General features: G+C 37.4%; 3 protein-coding genes across 5 annotated transcripts in view; 2 read left to right on the top strand and 1 right to left on the bottom strand.

Annotated features, from left to right (window-relative positions):
* LOC113643290 (low affinity immunoglobulin gamma Fc region receptor III-like) overlaps positions 1-17,101 on the top strand; it is a 546,637-nt gene that overhangs the window by 75,154 nt on the left and 454,382 nt on the right. The gene's annotated exons all lie outside the window — the stretch shown is intronic.
* The window catches only part of LOC113633966 (obscurin-like), a 580,831-nt gene that overhangs the window by 196,464 nt on the left and 367,266 nt on the right, over positions 1-17,101 (bottom strand). The gene's annotated exons all lie outside the window — the stretch shown is intronic.
* The window catches only part of LOC113633976 (leukocyte immunoglobulin-like receptor subfamily B member 2), a 284,910-nt gene that overhangs the window by 16,715 nt on the left and 251,094 nt on the right, over positions 1-17,101 (top strand). Inside the window, exons 4-7 of one of the 3 annotated variants that reach the window (XM_047799707.1) lie at positions 9,148-9,432; positions 9,989-10,267; positions 10,370-10,642; positions 10,736-11,246. In XM_047799707.1, coding sequence (XP_047655663.1) covers positions 9,148-9,432; positions 9,989-10,267; positions 10,370-10,642; positions 10,736-11,097 — 1,199 coding nt within the window. In that variant the 3' untranslated portion in view covers positions 11,098-11,246. Of the gene's footprint in view, positions 1-3,619; positions 3,689-7,347; positions 7,384-9,147; positions 9,433-9,988; positions 10,268-10,369; positions 10,643-10,735; positions 11,247-17,101 lie in introns of those variants that run through there. The other 2 variants (XM_047799701.1, XM_047799699.1) reach the window with 2 other exon arrangements.

Genomic DNA, 17,101 nt, shown 5'->3' with positions numbered 1-17,101 from the left:
GCCCAAAATGTATCTGTCCGCACCGCTGTCTCTGTGGAACCGGGCAGGAATCAAGCGCATCTCCCCTGGAGTTCTTAGTCAAGCATGACACTTATCAGCCAATCAAAAGAAGAGGCTACACAATAGCCAATCAGATAATAGCACTATTGTATCTGGGTCAGATTTAAAGCAACAACCCATGACAAAAAAGCATATCCTGGAATTGTTCAGCATCATCCTCGTTCACCCACAGAGAAAACCACTGGAGCTGCGAGCATCACTTTGAGCACAGAGTAAAGCCTCCTTCACACTGAACACGACAAACGACCGCCGATAAACCGGAAGTCATTCATTTACTATGGAGAGTCGCAAAGTCGCTGTGTGAGGTGCCGACCATTTTCGGATCCGTTTTGAGCGTTGGATCAGTAAAAAAATTTGAACCAGATGTGATGTATTACAATGTTGTCCAATCAGGTTTGTGTGCGCGAGGTGATAAGAATTATTGAAAAGTATTAACCCCTTTATGCCATGCCCCCCCTTTTGCAGGTTTTTCGCATACATGACCTACAATGAAATGGTAAAAAAGCTGACAAATGATAAAAATGGTAAAAAAAATGCTGACAAAAAGTGTTAGCTTGATTCTAAGCCTTACTGACACAGAGTTATAGAGGCTAGAATGGAGGATTTTTATTTCCGTCTGAGTTGTTTACCTGATAAACTGATTACATACATTGCTGTATTTAATGATGGTTGGTAAACAACAACTGAGGGTCATAGCCACATGTCTTGGCTTTCACCAAAAAAAAATGAAGTCAAAAGACTCAAAAATGGATTTTATATGAATATTTTTCTACGGACATGTCCGTCCGTTCAGGTTTTTCTTGTTTATTTTTTTTACTGTATAACTTTGTATAAAAAGTCTGCATGCTTAGTTCAAAAGTCCTATAACAAAGACAACCCCTCTGCCTAGAATTCTGTTTTGAAAAAATGCCTGTAAACTGACACCCTGAGGTGTGAGAGTGTGAAACGTTTGAGAATTGCGCAATAAAGTTGAAAAAAAATTAATATGCGCACGCTTATTGCACAGCCCGCCCTCACCAGATGTATCATGTTGCATCTCGTTGGAATCGTCTCCTTATTGGCTAAAGAGCTATGATGCTCGCTAAACATCAAATCGCTACTGGACGGAGCAAACGTCAGTCAAAAGGAGGGTCACCCACATAGCATGGAGAGACCTCATTACTCCTCGACTACAAATCTGACGCGTTTTGAAAGTTTGGTATGCGTCCAATGAGACGTAGGAGTCCAACAAAGGGCGGAAGTGAAGCGGCATGTTCAGTTTCCGGTCAAACAAATAATTCTTGTGAAACGAGCAAAGCGTTTTGGATTAAAAGGATTACATATTCAAGTTTCTTGGACTCTTGGTGATTTTTACAAGCATTTGTTTTGGAAAATACATTAACATTAGTGACAATGTGAAGAAAGGGAAATTTAAAGACCAGCGTTAAAGGTGAGTAAACAGATCGAACTAGCGCCACCTAGTTCAATATTCTATCAAATGGTTAAATTACTATAAATCATATTATGCTTTGTGTGTGCGCTTAATAAAATCCTGAGAGTCTAAGCTTTCAAACAGTATATAATTTAACCGTGTATTTAGAGGATTTAATGCTTAAAAGTTACAATCAAGTTACAATGAATTTGATGCAGTCTCGCCTCCTAGCGGTAGTGGCTCGTTAACGAGACATAGACCTGTAACAGGTTTTAATGGAGAAGATTTTCATGGTTATTTTCGGGTGTCACGATCATATAGTAAGGGGTTTTCCGAGACAGTAAGAATTAGCTTCTCTCCCATGTTGACGTCTACACGATCATATTGCACATTCCGTGCGACTGTCACTAGGGGACCAAATCCGACAGTCGTGTCCGTTTGTCGTGTGCAGTGTGAAGGCGGCTTAAGTCATGATCCCCTGTTTTAATGTTACAACATATTCACAACTTGTTTGACACAAACATTTTGACTGCTGTTAGAGACGTTTCCCAGATAATGAGCATGAGTTTTTCATGAGTTACCTGCTCAGAACAAGTAGACTAGGCCAGTGGTCCTCAAACTGGGGGCCCTGAGATGATGGCAGGGGGCCTCCAGTTCACTGACAACACCTGCTCAGAACAAGTAGTCTAGGCCAGGCCATATTTAAAGGCCATATTTAAAATATGTCACTCTTGCCTGTCTTCAAAACTTGAGAGCCCGGTAAACCATTAGTAAACACTTTAGACTCTTTATGAGTGGACAACATCAACTGGGATTCCAGGTCACTGGTGTTTAGTCAAGTAGCTTTTATTGTCACTTGAACCACATACAGCCGGTACAGTACACAGTAAAATAAAACAACGTTCCTCAGGGATCATTGTGCTACATGAAACTACAGGAGACAACACAGAACTAAGTTCACTACACAGACCTACACAATACTACAAACAGTGCATGTGTACAAACAGTACAGTACAGTATCTGACATGGGACAGTGCAGCACTGAGCAGTACACAGGTCTGTAATGAATAAAGTGTAAAAGTAGTGAAATGCTGTGGATGTAAACACAATACACAGTTGACAGCAAAAAATATCATTTTGTTTTATTGTTGCAGCAACAGTCATATTATAGGAATGTTATCTGTACAGACATTGATGTAATGCATGTAACACTTGTGTGTGCCCAAAATTGACTCACACAGCAGTGGATAATAAATAACCAATAAACCCCAATCCCTCCCTTTCTCACTGCTGCATGATTAAGGAGCTCTGAAGCATGTTGTTTGAACATCTCCTCCATTGTGGCTTTGCCCCATTTCATTACTGCACCTGCAAGAGTGGAAGCTAATTGATGTGCAAAGACATCCTGTAAGTGCACATATTAGTGTGAAAAATATCAACGTTTGAATTCCCACCTGTTATCCGCCTGACACGCACTTAAAATTCCTGCCTAGCTTTGTCACCGAAAGAGAACCAAATTTACACATCTAGTTAGTGTTATGAGCTAACCGGGAATTAGCCCGCTAGCCCACAGCCCTCTAGCCCCCTAGCAACACCCCCGAGCCCCCTTATATCAAATGGATGTAACCTGCTGGCTGATCTGAGTTGCGTATGCTCGAACACAATTTTTTTTGTACAGCAGCACCATTTAGACAATGGTTATGATGGTAATGATTATATTTGCATAGGAGGACATTATTATCTGGGTAACTGTTAGTTTTTTTTTGTTTGTTTTTCATCTTTTCAGCTTCGAAAAATTTTAAGAAGATTTGATAATAGCAACAATCAATTTGTCAAAAATTTGGACAGTAAACAATAACTGCAATATAAACATTATGTTATGACAGAAAACCACACAGCACAAACAACACTGACAACTTTCGAACAGAACTGATGGTACATATGTATAAGTCCTGCACCTGTCATATACACGAGACATCCAAACAAACTCCTATCCAGACATACAAGAAAGGTTATAGACAGTCGTGGGCGCTCTCTCTCTCTCTCTCTCTCTCTCTCTCTCTCTCTCTCTCTCTCTCTCTCTCTCTCTCTCTCTCTTGTACACTCTCTCTATAAGCAAACAGGAAGTGGTAAAACTTTAACACACACCACTGCTCTGCCAGTCGGTCAGTCATTAGAGGGACAGGATGGAGCTCAGTCCACTGCCTGTGATGCTCTGTGAGTAAATGTTCTCTTTGTGTCTTCATTAGAGTGAGTGGTGGGGTATAAAGTTGTTCATCTGCAGTCTGAATGTCCTGAGTGATGATCTTATTGTGTGATTAGGACATTGTGTGTACTTCATCATGACTGTTCAGGTGGATCAGTGTCTCTATATCTGTTATGAGAAGGGTTTAGTTTGATGTGTAAATACTCTCAGTAACTCTGATAGTACAACAGGTAAGAGTAAATGTAGAGCAAGTTTAAAACACAGGGTTTAAATCATCTAATGAGTGCAAAAGACTTTTGTGGTGGAATCTGTTGGTTTATGATGGTCTCTTCTGATGGTCATTTTCTGGTTATGTTTCAAGAGAAACTTATCTGTACATCATTTTCACTAAAATACACATTGATACCAAAGTAATATATAACATTAAAATATCATTAATGATAATTTGTGAATCTGTGTAAAAAATGAGAACAATTATTGAGCAGAAACAAACACTTCTCATTAGTCCAATACACAAAGAGCAGTGACTGTGTTAAGGGCCTCAGAGCAGAGAGCAGGACGCGGATGTGGTTTATTTTCTATTTTCATGTATTGGGGCAAAAACAGGTGTGAAAAAAGGGGAGGAGGTGTGAAAATAACTGAGGGAATGGAATAAATTATATTTATAGGGTGTTGAGAGAGATAAATCCCCTGACTATACCCACACTAGCCACTTTGTTAAGAACACTACACTGTTACAATTAATGGGAATATTATACTAATACTCTAATAAATAAAATATCACAGTTAATTAATTACTTGAACAAATCTGCAGTACTGCAGTAAACGTTGGTTGTAGTTATGATGATGATAACATTTTCTTGTGATTTTTTGGAGGTAGTTGCTTGTTTTCCTGTCATAGCATAGCATTTAATTTTCCAGATCAATTTTAAATGGCTTAATCTGCATGAAAGTGATTTTTGTCCAAACTTTTGGACTGTACAAAATAAACAGCACTATGAACATTATGCTGTGACAGGCAACCACACCACAACTGACACTTACATATTTTGAATTGAATTGACTGTTCATATGTCAATCAACCTTATTGATCAATATCACATGGATGTAACCTGCTGAGTTGCGTGGAGGACATTATTACTTGTGTAACTGTTGTTTTTATTTGTTTGTTTGTTTTTCAATTCAGCTTATGAAAGTTGTAAGAAGATTTGCCAAAGCAATAATCAATTAATTGAATAATCTGGACAGTAAACAATAACAGCATAAACATTATGTTATGACAGACAACCACACAGCACAAACAACACTGTCCACATTTGAACAGAACTGATGGTTCATATGTATAAGTCCTGCACCTGTCATATACACCAGACATCCAAACAAACTCCTGTTCAGACACAAGAAAGTCAGTTGTGGCATCTCTCTCTCTCTCTCTCTCTCTCTCTCTCTCTCTCTCTCTCTCTCTCTCTCTCTCTCTCTCTCTCTCTCTCTCTCTCTCTCTCTCTCTCAATCTCTCTCTGTGGTTTTCCTCAAGTTTTATGTGGAAGAGCTGCTTTTAAAGTGGGTAAGTGAGGTTTGAGAATGTACTGTCAGTGTGACAAACAAAGCCATCACTTAAGAGCGAACGAGATTCGAAAAAATCACAATCTTTGTTAAAATGATCCAGCTAGGATGTAAAAATAATTATGACTGGTTTACTGTTGAGGAAATTAAAACTTTTTTGGATAAAATAAAAGGAAAAGCAGGTGAAGAAAAGTGAGTGATTATTTCCCCGACCTTGACAAGTTTGTCTTTTCTGTGATGCGGGCACGAAAAGTGAGCAATTGTAAAGAACTCTCTCAACAGAAATGTTTTTATGTTAAAATAAATAATAAAAAATAAAAAATCACGGTAATTAGATGAGGCAAATTGAGTCAAAAAGAAAGGCTATTGAGAGGGATAACAAAATAAACATGCTATTCTTTACTTCTTTCTTCACTGTTTCTTTCCTCTCTGTACATTTTGACCTCGAATGTGAGCAACAGGTTTCCAAACAGAGCTGTTGTCCCTACACCTACTTCTGTCTTCAGAGCTGATTATATGTTGGCAAATGAGACATGGATGGAGCTTAAAGATACACGAGAAATTTAGATGCACAATCTGAGGGAGAAAAATTGATATTTTATTTGGACCTCTATACATACATTTATATGGACATCTACTCTACACTCAGAGGAACAGTGCAGAAGTGAATCTTCTACAGGGCCTCCTGTTCTAAACTTGTAGAAGAGGGACTCTTTGGACACGGAACACATCACTGATGAAGTGACTGCTGTTGTCATGAAGCCCTCTCTCCAGGTCAAACAACAGGAACAGATGGTCTTCCCACTGGACTCTACAAGAACTCCTGGAGGTGATTACTCTGGAATCCTTCATGAATGCATCAGTTAAGGACATCTTTCTAGGAATTGGCCAGCATAGAGTTTTAACTCATTCTCCCAGAGAAGGGTGTTTCAACACCATTATAGATCTGGAGATTAAGAGTTTGCAGACTTGACACTCTAGACTTTTGTTCTGTGTACAAATCCCTTCCAAAATGCTTAGCTAAAGGATAAATTACATTGTGGCTAGTGTGATCGCAGTTTTGATCTAGATGTATGAAACACTCAGACTCAGAGGTGGTGGTAAAACCAAAGAAGTTAAAGACAGAATATTATTTTGCTGCAGCAAAAGGCATCGTCCTTACAGTGCAACATCTATACAGTGAAGAGGCAAATTCTAGTGTTTCAGCTCTCCCTTTTGTACCCTGTGTGTGTGTGTGTGTGTGTGTGTGTGTGTGTGTGTGTGTGTGTGTGTGTGTGTGTGTGTGTGTGTGTGTGTGTGTGTGTGTGTGTGTGTGTGTTTTCATGCACCCTCCCTGGTTACTGAAGTTGTATGCCTTTGAATTATCACCTCAACAAGGCCGCATTCCAGTATCAGTACTTATCTATCACATGCACACAAACTCCCCTAAAGTTCCCATCCTTCTAGCACATACAATGTTAACATTTGGAACAAGGGCTTCTTGTCCTTTCTCCCTAGTCTGACACACAGAATACAGTAAAATCACATAACATTATATACAAACACATAACTGTTGTATAAAAACTCATGATATTTAATATTTTCGCTACACTAGTTATGACACTGAGGTTAAGGTGCTGGATTACAAAACAGGAGGATATGAGTTTGATTTCCACATCCTGCAGGCTGTCACTGCTGGGCCCCTGAGCAAGGCCCTTAACCCTTAATTGCTCAGTTGTTTAAAATGAGATAAAATGTAAGTCGCTCTGGATATAAGTACATCTGCTAAATGCTGGAAATTTGCAGATTCTAAATTGCTACAGTATGATGATCTCTCTCTCTCTCTCTCTCTCTCTCTCTCTCTCTCTCTCTCTCTCTCTCACACACTCACTTTCTCTCGCTTTCTTTTCAAGAACGTTTCTTCATGAGCAGAAAAGTGACATTTACCTGGATCATGTCTATTTATTATTTAAGAGGTTAAAATGTAATTTTTACAGGATGGTAAGAATTAAGTTTCCTGAGTAAGATTTAAACTTGTGTGTTCTGTGTTTCTAAAATGTGCTGTGTTCATTAATAGACTGAAAATTCTCCATATTTACATCATGTTCTGTTTCTGTTCCCTTTTTAGTGCTGATTTCACTCATACCAGTGGTCCAGGCTCAAAGTGAGTTATACATAGTTTTTCTTTATATTGTCTCCTTATTTAAATTGTTTTAGTGCTAAGAAGGTTGTGTATAATTTGTTAATTTGTTCCCTGTTTATTAATGTAGTTTTTTACATCAGATTTGAATAAATAATTTTACACTCAAAGAGTTTTATGCTGCTTAAATGTCTTAACATATTAAATATAAAACAGCACAAGTTTAACCCTCCTGTAATCTTCCCTGCTTTTCTGTGCAATTTAGGAGCACAGAGTCAAACTGACCTGGTCTGATTTCACTGCTTATAAATAATGAGCCGTAAAATGTTTCCAACATATTGACATATATTTTGCACACATTTTTAGTAATATTTGGTATAATAAACCTCATTTATATACAAAAAATAAAGTAAAATAATAAATCAGAAATTATGAATTATTTTCACAATATTTATGATCAGAGGCACATAATTTGATGAAATATTACAGACTAAACACAGTGTGTGTGTGTGTGTGTGTGTGTGTGTGTGTGTGTGTGTGTGTGTGTGTGTGTGTGTGTGTGTGTGTGTGTGTGTGTGTGTGTGTGTGTGAGGTTTTGCCCTCTGCTGGACAAAGGCATATCACAAGTGTGAAATATTTACTAATGTGTAGCTTTTTTATGGAGGCCCAATGAAATTCAATGTCCAATGCTTGTCTCTGTGTGTGTGTGTGTGTGTGTGTGTGTGTGTGTGTGTGTGTGTGTGTGTGTGTGTGTGTGTGTGTGTGTGTGTGTGTGTGTGTGTGTGTCTGTATGTATGTTCATTGCACTGGAAAGGGCAAGAGTGTGACCAATTGCCCTACTAAATGTGGCCAGAGGAACACAGGTGTAATAAAATATTTTTATGAACACATAATTCAATAAAAATAGATATAATTAATTTTACTTGCAAAGTGCATCATTTGGAACAATCCATGTCATTTTCAGGCAAGTATATGTAAGAAAACAGAAGAGAACAACAGATATAACTAGTGCTAAATAAAATGCTCCATGATGCCCCTGATTACTTAATATTAAGCAGGTTACACATATCAGTATCAACAAGTAACAAAAACATGAACTCATACTCACTCTAAAAATGATATTAGTAGTGTAGACTTGGGAATGACTTTATGTAAGGTTTATTAACAACAGAATGTTTTATAGGGAGTCCTAAAGCTGAAAAGATTTGCTATTATCTGATTTATTTAATATCATTTGAGACATTAGAATTAGAAGGTTTTATCTGTGAATTCTGTCATTTTGAGAGATTTTTATTATCATCATCCACATCAGTCTCTGTCTCATCACAGAAATCCCTCACAATGTTTAAACACAAGCCTCATTATCTTCTCTTCACTTGACTGTTCACATTAACACCTCTGGGGTAATAACCCATGATTTACTTTTGTTCTGTTGGATGTATTTCATGTCATTAATGTATTTTAAGACATTTAAATATGTAATAACTTTGTCTGCTGTCGACTCTATAAAATGTGTGAACACTCAGATTTAATGATGATGTGATACACAGGAACATCCCAGACATTTTGACCACTGCTATCTGATTACAAACTGAATTAATTATAATTATAACTAAAATATACTGAATATCAGCCCTGTAAGAAAACATACAACTGTAACATCTTGTATTAAATGTTAAATATAAATGTTAGTTTTAGACACAAAGCATCTGTTAGACACAGTGAATCTACTGCTTATGTTGTAAAGTGTAAAGCAGCTCTGACACCTTCATCATTTCACACCAACAGTAAAACCCAAACCGACTGTGAGAGTGAATCCTCAGAGCTCCGTCTACACTGGAGACACCGTCACTCTGAGCTGTGAGCTGCAGCAGGAGACTGGATGGGAGTTTTACTGGTACAAAAATAATAATCAGCTGTTACAGAATCTGAACAGTGAACAAGTGAACACACTTAATGTGACAGTCGATAATGCAGGAGAAACAGAGTACAAGTGTGGAGCATACAGGATAAACTACAACAACGACAACTACTACACAGCGCTCAGTGATCCTGTCAAGATTACAGTGAGAGGTATGTCATGATTTTTTCCTCTTTTCATCACAGGTTTGTTAGAAGGCGTAAACATTATTGTTTAATTATTTTGTAATTTCTTGTTATTCCAGAATTTTCTGAATGATCTCGAAATACATATGTTTAAAAGTATTTGTCATTTCTGACTGGTGAGATCCAAAAACATCTTGTTTAACACACACACACACACACACACACACACACACACACACACACACACACACACACACACACACACACACACACACAATAACTATGTTTTCTGACATGTAAACATCTTCAGGACAGAAAAGTTTATATTTTGTGGTTCTGTGTTTTTTATATTTATTCATTAAAATATACAGTCAAGCGTGCATCAGCTGTTAATCAGCTGTCCATGACATGCACCAATCCGGTTATGACCTCCATATTACCCGACCATTTAAATTCCCATTCATAGAGCCGTTCTAGCGCTTCGCTGCTGCCGCGATCTAACTCCCTCCTCCAACCCCAACCCACAAAACAGATAAACAAATATTTTTTTTTATACAAATAATTTATCATTTGGTTTTAACAGTAAAACCCAAACCGACTGTGAGAGTGAATCCTCAGAGCTCCGTCTACACTGGAGACACCGTCACTCTGAGCTGTGAGCTGCAGCAGGAGACTGGATGGGAGTTTTACTGGTACAAAAATAATCAGCTGTTACAGAATCTGAACAGTGAACAAGTGAACACACTTAATGTGACAGTCGATAATGCAGGAGAAACAGAGTACCGGTGTTGGGCACACAGGATAAACAACAGCATCTATAACATGACACAATTCAGTGATCCTGTCAAGATAACAGTGAGAGGTATGTCAGGATATGATAGTTTTTTTGTTATGAATAACATCATTATACACCATGACGACACATGCATTATGATCATCCAGATGTTCTATTATTTTTCTACAGTGAGACCTAAACCAGTGGCATCCATGAATCCCGATAATCAGGTGTTCAGTGGAGACACCGTCACTCTGAGATGTGACATACAGGGTGAAAGTGTCTCTAGCTGGCAGTACAGCTGGTATAAAGATACTTCACACAGTCCTGTCAGTAGTGAACAGGTGTACAGTATCAGTGGTGTTGAAGTGACCCACACAGGTACATACACCTGTAGAGGAACAGAGAGAGGAGGCTCACGCTCCTCACACTCCAGTGATGTTATTACACTGACTGTATCAGGTGAGTGTGTCAGGTGAAAATGTGCATGAAAATGTCTTACTTTGTATTAAGTAAAACTAGATTCAAAAATATCTTGTATTTCCTGTGTAACAGAGAGACCACAGGCAGTACTGAGTGTATCTCCACACAGCTGGCTGACTGAAGGAGACTCAGTGACTCTAAGCTGTGAGGTTACAGACTCCTCTACAGACTGGACATTCAGCTGGTACACAGTTGTTCCCTACAGAGACGGATTAACTGGAATAAATAATAATCGTGGCTATATTGTGTATGTGGAGCTCCTCTCAGACAGCAGCAGAGGATCTGGAGGCAAATACACTCTCAGTCCTGCTGCTCTTAAACACACAGGAGTTTATATGTGCAGAGGAGAGAGAGGAGAACCAGCCTTTTACACACAGTACAGCAATCTACAGCCACTATGGATCACTGGTGAGGAAAATTATCTGTTGTGTTGAAGTGTAGACTTTAAAAGTGTGAATGTAACATCAGATTAATGCAGTATTTATGCAATTGTGTGTATAAATAAAGTATGTGTATGATACACATATATAGGACTCAGGACATGGTTGAGGATTTCTGTGAAGGAGGATTTTATTAAAAGTCAGAGCAGGTAAAAATTCTGCATGTGACCAAGTATACATAAATTATTCTGAGATAATGTCTTCAGAAAATGTCTTCTAAACAGATTCAGGTACAAATATGAGGTAAATATATTTATGGTAAAATGATAATCATAATCCTGTACATTGGCTCATTTGACTGCTCGAATTGTCTAATCATTTACAGTAGAATTCTGTAAATGAATAAAACAGCTTTTTGCTGGAAAATAAATACTGCAATTTACATCACATTACAGTCATTTCCTCGTTTTCTGCCTCATTATTTTGTTTATTGCCACTTTAAATGGCTCTTTTCTGTGTTTAAGGTGAATCTCCTCCAGTCTCTCTGATCATCAATCCCAGCAGAACTCAACACTTTACTAATGACTCTCTCTCACTGAGCTGTGAGGACCAGAGTAAGTCTACTGGATGGACAGTGAGACGATACACACACAGTGAGAGAGTGTTAGATTGTTCACACTGGGGATCAGTTACAGGATCTACATGTAACATCAGCTTCCTCTCCACATCCTACACTGGAGTTTACTGGTGTGAGTCTGAATCTGGAGAAAACAGTAATCCTGTCAACATCACAGTGCATGGTGAGTCTTCATGTAGTGTGTTTAATGTTAAAGGAAAAGGGAAATGATTCATTACAGAATATTTAGAACGCTGAGATTTCATTTGGGAGAAACTGTTCATAAAGACAGTTTATTTTTTTTAATTTAGATGAAAAACCCCCAGACTCCACAGGTTTAGAGTATTTTATGTTACATACAGATAAATTAGAGAACTTTTATTTATTATCTATAGACACATCATCATGTGTGGATTTCCTTGGTAGTGATTTTCTGTGTTCTAGATGGTGATGTGATCCTGGAGAGTCCTGTCCATCCTGTGACTGAGGGACATCCTCTGACTCTACGCTGTTTATATCACAACCCAAATCCCTCAAACCTCCGAGCTGATTTCTATAAAGATGGATCAGTTCTCCAGAACCAGACTACAGGAGAGATGATCATCCAAACTGTCTCAAAGTCAGATGAAGGTTTCTACCACTGTGAACACCCAGAGAGAGGAGAGTCACTGAAAAGCTGGGTCTCAGTCAGATGTGAGGAATCATTTGAGAATTTATTTTTATTTGATTCTCTTATTAAAGAGTTTCTATGTTTAACTGCTAAAATTCTGCCCTTTTTCTTCTCAGTCTCAGGTCCTATATACAATGATGGAACATTAGGACTGGTTGTGGGTTTGGGATTTTTGTTCATCGCTTTTCTGATCTTAATGATGCTGCTGTGGTCCTACAAAAGAAAAAAAGGTCAGATTACTACATTAGCTTTGTTATGTAGAATATAACCAGAATTGCAAAAGAATAAAGCAAATTTTTTATGTATCACATAATCATGGACAATAACTAAAGCTAAACAATAACTAAGTGTTGATGAACAGATCTTTAAGACTTAAGTCAATATTATACTGTGTGATATGAATCTGGTGACGGTGCAAGAAATAGTTTAAATTTTGTGTATATTCTAAAAAAATATAAAACATATTTGCACATACTGAATATAGAACTTTTAACTGTAATGTAGTGAATACTATATAGTCATATTATACATTGTTATAAACCCACAACATGTAAAATATGAAACTTTTGTGATCACAAGAATTCAATAAAGAATTAAAAATAATAATCCATGGCCTCTTAAGACTTCTGTATATTTAAATATTATTTAAATATAAATACTATATATTATGCTATACATATAGTTATTGTATCTATAATGAATAATTGTTTGTGTTCCTACTGTATAATTGACCTTTTTTACACTCTCTTTAATATGTCAGTATGTACACACTGTTCAGATGTAGAATCTCTCTCTCTCTCTCTCTCTCTCTCTCTCTCTCTCTCTCTCTCTCTCTCTCTCTCTAGAAAAGCAGAAAACCAATCAGACATCAGAACAGAATCAGAACCAGTCAGGAGCTGAAGATTCTCAGTCAGGACACACACCACTTCAGGCTGGTCAGACACTGTCTCAATGTTTATTTCTATCTTTAATGAATTTCTTTTAGTATTTTTCTGAGACTTTCTTCTGTTTGTTTTGTGTAGGGAGTGCTAATATTTATGACACTGGGGATGAGTCAGCCATGAGAGGAACAGGTAGCTTTATTTCATTTCACACATTTACTCTTGCATTAGAGATTTAACTCTAGATTAACTCTATACAGTAAAGTACAGAAGTGTCTTGTAGAGACCAACACACTGCACTGTGTTCAGGTGAAGCTGCAGCTGAGATCAACAAAGCCATTTACACACAGGTCAAGAGGAAAAAGAAATCAAACAGGAACAATGGTAGAGTATTTCTAATGCTGGGACATTTCACAGATTTATTAAAAAACAAAATTCGCAAATTACACTGGAAGTCTTCAGCATGTTCAATCATATTATATTTTCCTGTAGTTTAGATGATTTACTTTCAGCACAGGTTTGTTTAAAAAGTCAGTGATGTGTTATCACACATGGTGAAGATTCCACATGCTAAATGATAAAGGAAGCTAAACACCTAAAGAGTTTAAAGATCTACTCTAAAAAAAATCAGCTCGGAGTCAGTGTAGTTTTGGCAGGAGACTGATAATGACTGATGTTTAGGTTGATGAGTTATGACTGATGTATTAAAAGGCTACAGATCATTGGGATGGTTTTGTTCTCTTCTACTGCAGGTGCTGAAAATGATGTGACTTATGCTGAGATTGAACTGAAACCAATGCTAAAAACAAAGAGAATAAAAGGTAGGGCAAGATGTAGTAATTATATTTATTCATGTAGTGAATAAAACACTGTATCGACAACAGATAGTGTGAATAACAGATTTACCAGCCTGTTAAACCTGCTATTAAGAGAAAAGTTTTCATTTTCCTATAATAGTAAATCTCAAGTGTGTTACTCCCCTTATATCACAGCAATAATACATAAAACCCATAAAACACCTTCTGACCAAACAGTTGTGAGAATTTAGCAGCTCTGTTGTATATCATGTATTTTAAGTCCTTTAGATGAGCTGTAGTTTTTTTTCTTTTTTTTCTGGTAATTAATCAGTGAGTTGTTTCTTCCTCCCTACTAGAGACGGCCAATGTGGGTGATGAGACTGTATACTCAGAGGTGCAGAAGCACGTGAAGGTAAACCTCTTGACATTTATAAAGCTTAAAAGACAATTACAGCACCTTAAATTAAGAGACATCCAAAAGTGCATTGGGTAGAATTTCTACACACCATTAGAATGTGAACCACAAAAAACATTAAAATTATCGTGTTTTATTCTTGACCTTCATATCCATGTACGCAAAATCCTGACTTTCCAAATTTGTGGTGGTCAGAAGAGTTCATCCATGTTAGTTGGTATCAGTTTAGAAAACGTTCTATCAGTTTATTCTGCTTGAGCAGTTAGCTATGAATGTACAAGCCTAATAAGTTACTTATTTTTTGCTGCATAGTAATTTGTGCCATAATTGATGGCAATATCATGAGAAATGTTTTTCGTCATATTTATGCATTTATGTTTTCTTTCTCTGCAGTGAGCCGTGTGTCTATGTACACTGATGAAGCCAGTGTCATCAAATAGATTGTGTTTGCCTTCTGTTTTTGTTCCTTAAAATATTCAGCTGTTACTCTTTTATATTGATATTTTATTGGATGATGCCAAACCTGGCAGCTACTCTGAAAATTTGTTTTGTATACAATTTCGTCCGATCGTTCGTGTGCGATAACAGGTTAACCTGTTATCGCACACGAACGATCGGACGAAATTGTATACAAAACAAAAAGTGATGCAGCTCCCACATACTTTAACACACAGGGGTGAGCCTGGTCTCATTGGAAAGAAGTGATTCTCTAGTTTCAGATACAAGTGTCAGATTGATTCTAGGCCTTACTGACACAAAGTTACAGAGGCTAGAATGGAAAATTTTGATTTTCGCCTGAGGTTTTTAATTTATCTTATTTCTCTGGAACATGTTAGGTAACATTTAACACCTGAGGGTCATAGCCACATGTCTTGGCTTTCACCAAAAAAAAAATCAAGTCAAAAGACCCAAAAATGGCTTCAATAAAACTATTTTTCTACGGACATGTCCATCCGGTCCTGTGTTTCTTGTTTACTTGTTTACTGTATAACTTTGAATTAAAAGACTGCATGCTCAGTTTAAATGGCCAAAAACCAGCACAGCCTCTCTCTCTCTACTATTCTGTTGTGTAAAGAGGCCTGTGACCTGACACCCTGAGCTGTGAGAGCGTGAAAAGTTCAAGGATTGCGCAATAAACCCATCGCGCACGATTTTCGCGCAGAAGCCAGCATTAGAGAGGCGGGTCGTGGCATACCGTTGGAATCGTCTTCTTATTGGCTAAAGAGCTGTATAGGTCCCGGCCAATTTCATTGCTATTGGAAGGAGTAATTGTCAGTCAAAGGCGGGTTCCCAAAAATGATGTCTGACCTCATTGGCTTCTCAGCCGTCTATCTCTGCAATACAAGCACCGATTGGCTTAAGTGAGGGCTTGTTTGATTCGTTACGCCCTGGGCTATAAATATGACGTAAATTTAGAATTTTTGAATACCCCAATGAGAAGCTAGAGCCGAAACAAAGATGGTGGCGCACCACTGTTTCCAATTTTTCGGAATATTTGCGGCGCGACCAAAGCGTTTTGGATTAAAAGGCTTACAGATTTCAGTTCCTTGGACCTGTGTGGATTTTTGTGGAATATTTGTTTTGGAATATATTACCCCAGTGAAGAAAGGGATGCGTCTAAAGGTAAGGGAAAACTGGTCTAGCGCCACCTAGGTCAGTTTTCTCCAAATTTTTTTTCTAATAGTATGACGGCTATGAATCATATTATGCTTTGTGCGTGGGCTTAAAAAATATTGAGAGTATAAACTTTACTAGAAACATAAGTTTTTTCGTGTTTTTAGAGGATTTAATGCTTAAAAGTTACAATGAAATTATGCAGCTTCAGCCCCTAGCGGTAGTGTTCCACAGGTGGAACGGTGTTCAACAATAACTAATTTGTGCCACAACATCATGCTGTCCCTTTAGATGTGTCACAAAAGTTCAGTCATTGGATCAAGTCTTAATCCTGCAGCTCCACCTATAGGCATTCTTGTCCTTAACAGAATGACATCCCAGGAAAGTGTAACTTAAGTTTTACTGACCAAATTCCTTTAATGCAGTGCTCATTATCTTCTGAAGCCCAAACCCAGAAAACTAGATAAGACTTGCTGGAGCAATTAATTTGCCATATTTTCTGAGGTGTTGTATGGCTACTTGTACATTATCTGTACAGCTCTGAGCTGGTCTTGGAAAGGGGCAGCCTGCCTACAGCTGGGGACCATTTTGTCCATAATGGTGGAATTGGTCTGCTCTTCAGTAGAGTAGCATTAAAATGTAATTTATGTCAGGATTCTGTTGCACAGTTATGCCAAAATGTGGCTAAATTAAACACATTAGTTTGGTTTTAAGAATTTGTTTGACTGTCAGTACTTTATGTCAAATAAACAATGAACTGTAGTTTGGGTGTAAAAGATTATCACCCCTAGTGTGTATAATGATGTACAGTATAAAGTATATAGTGTATATTTGAGTTGGACATTTCCTGCTGGGTATAAACATACAAAGCATTTATTTGAAAGAAATTTTGATATTGAATTAATGATGCAATTTATATCACAACATGGCTTTACAATTATGTTGTGTATCATGCATTCAGATAATAACACAAATGCTCTGCACTTTTTTTTGCTTATTTGATAATGCATTTTGTAAAAAATAAATAAATAAATAATAAAAAATTTTTTTTACATTCCATATTTT

The sequence above is a fragment of the Tachysurus fulvidraco genome, chromosome 1 (genome assembly GCF_022655615.1).
Source record: "Tachysurus fulvidraco isolate hzauxx_2018 chromosome 1, HZAU_PFXX_2.0, whole genome shotgun sequence".
Lineage (NCBI taxonomy): Eukaryota > Metazoa > Chordata > Actinopteri > Siluriformes > Bagridae > Tachysurus > Tachysurus fulvidraco.
The sequence above is the reverse complement of the archived record's forward strand: the minus strand, read 5'-3'. Positions and strand labels throughout refer to the sequence as shown.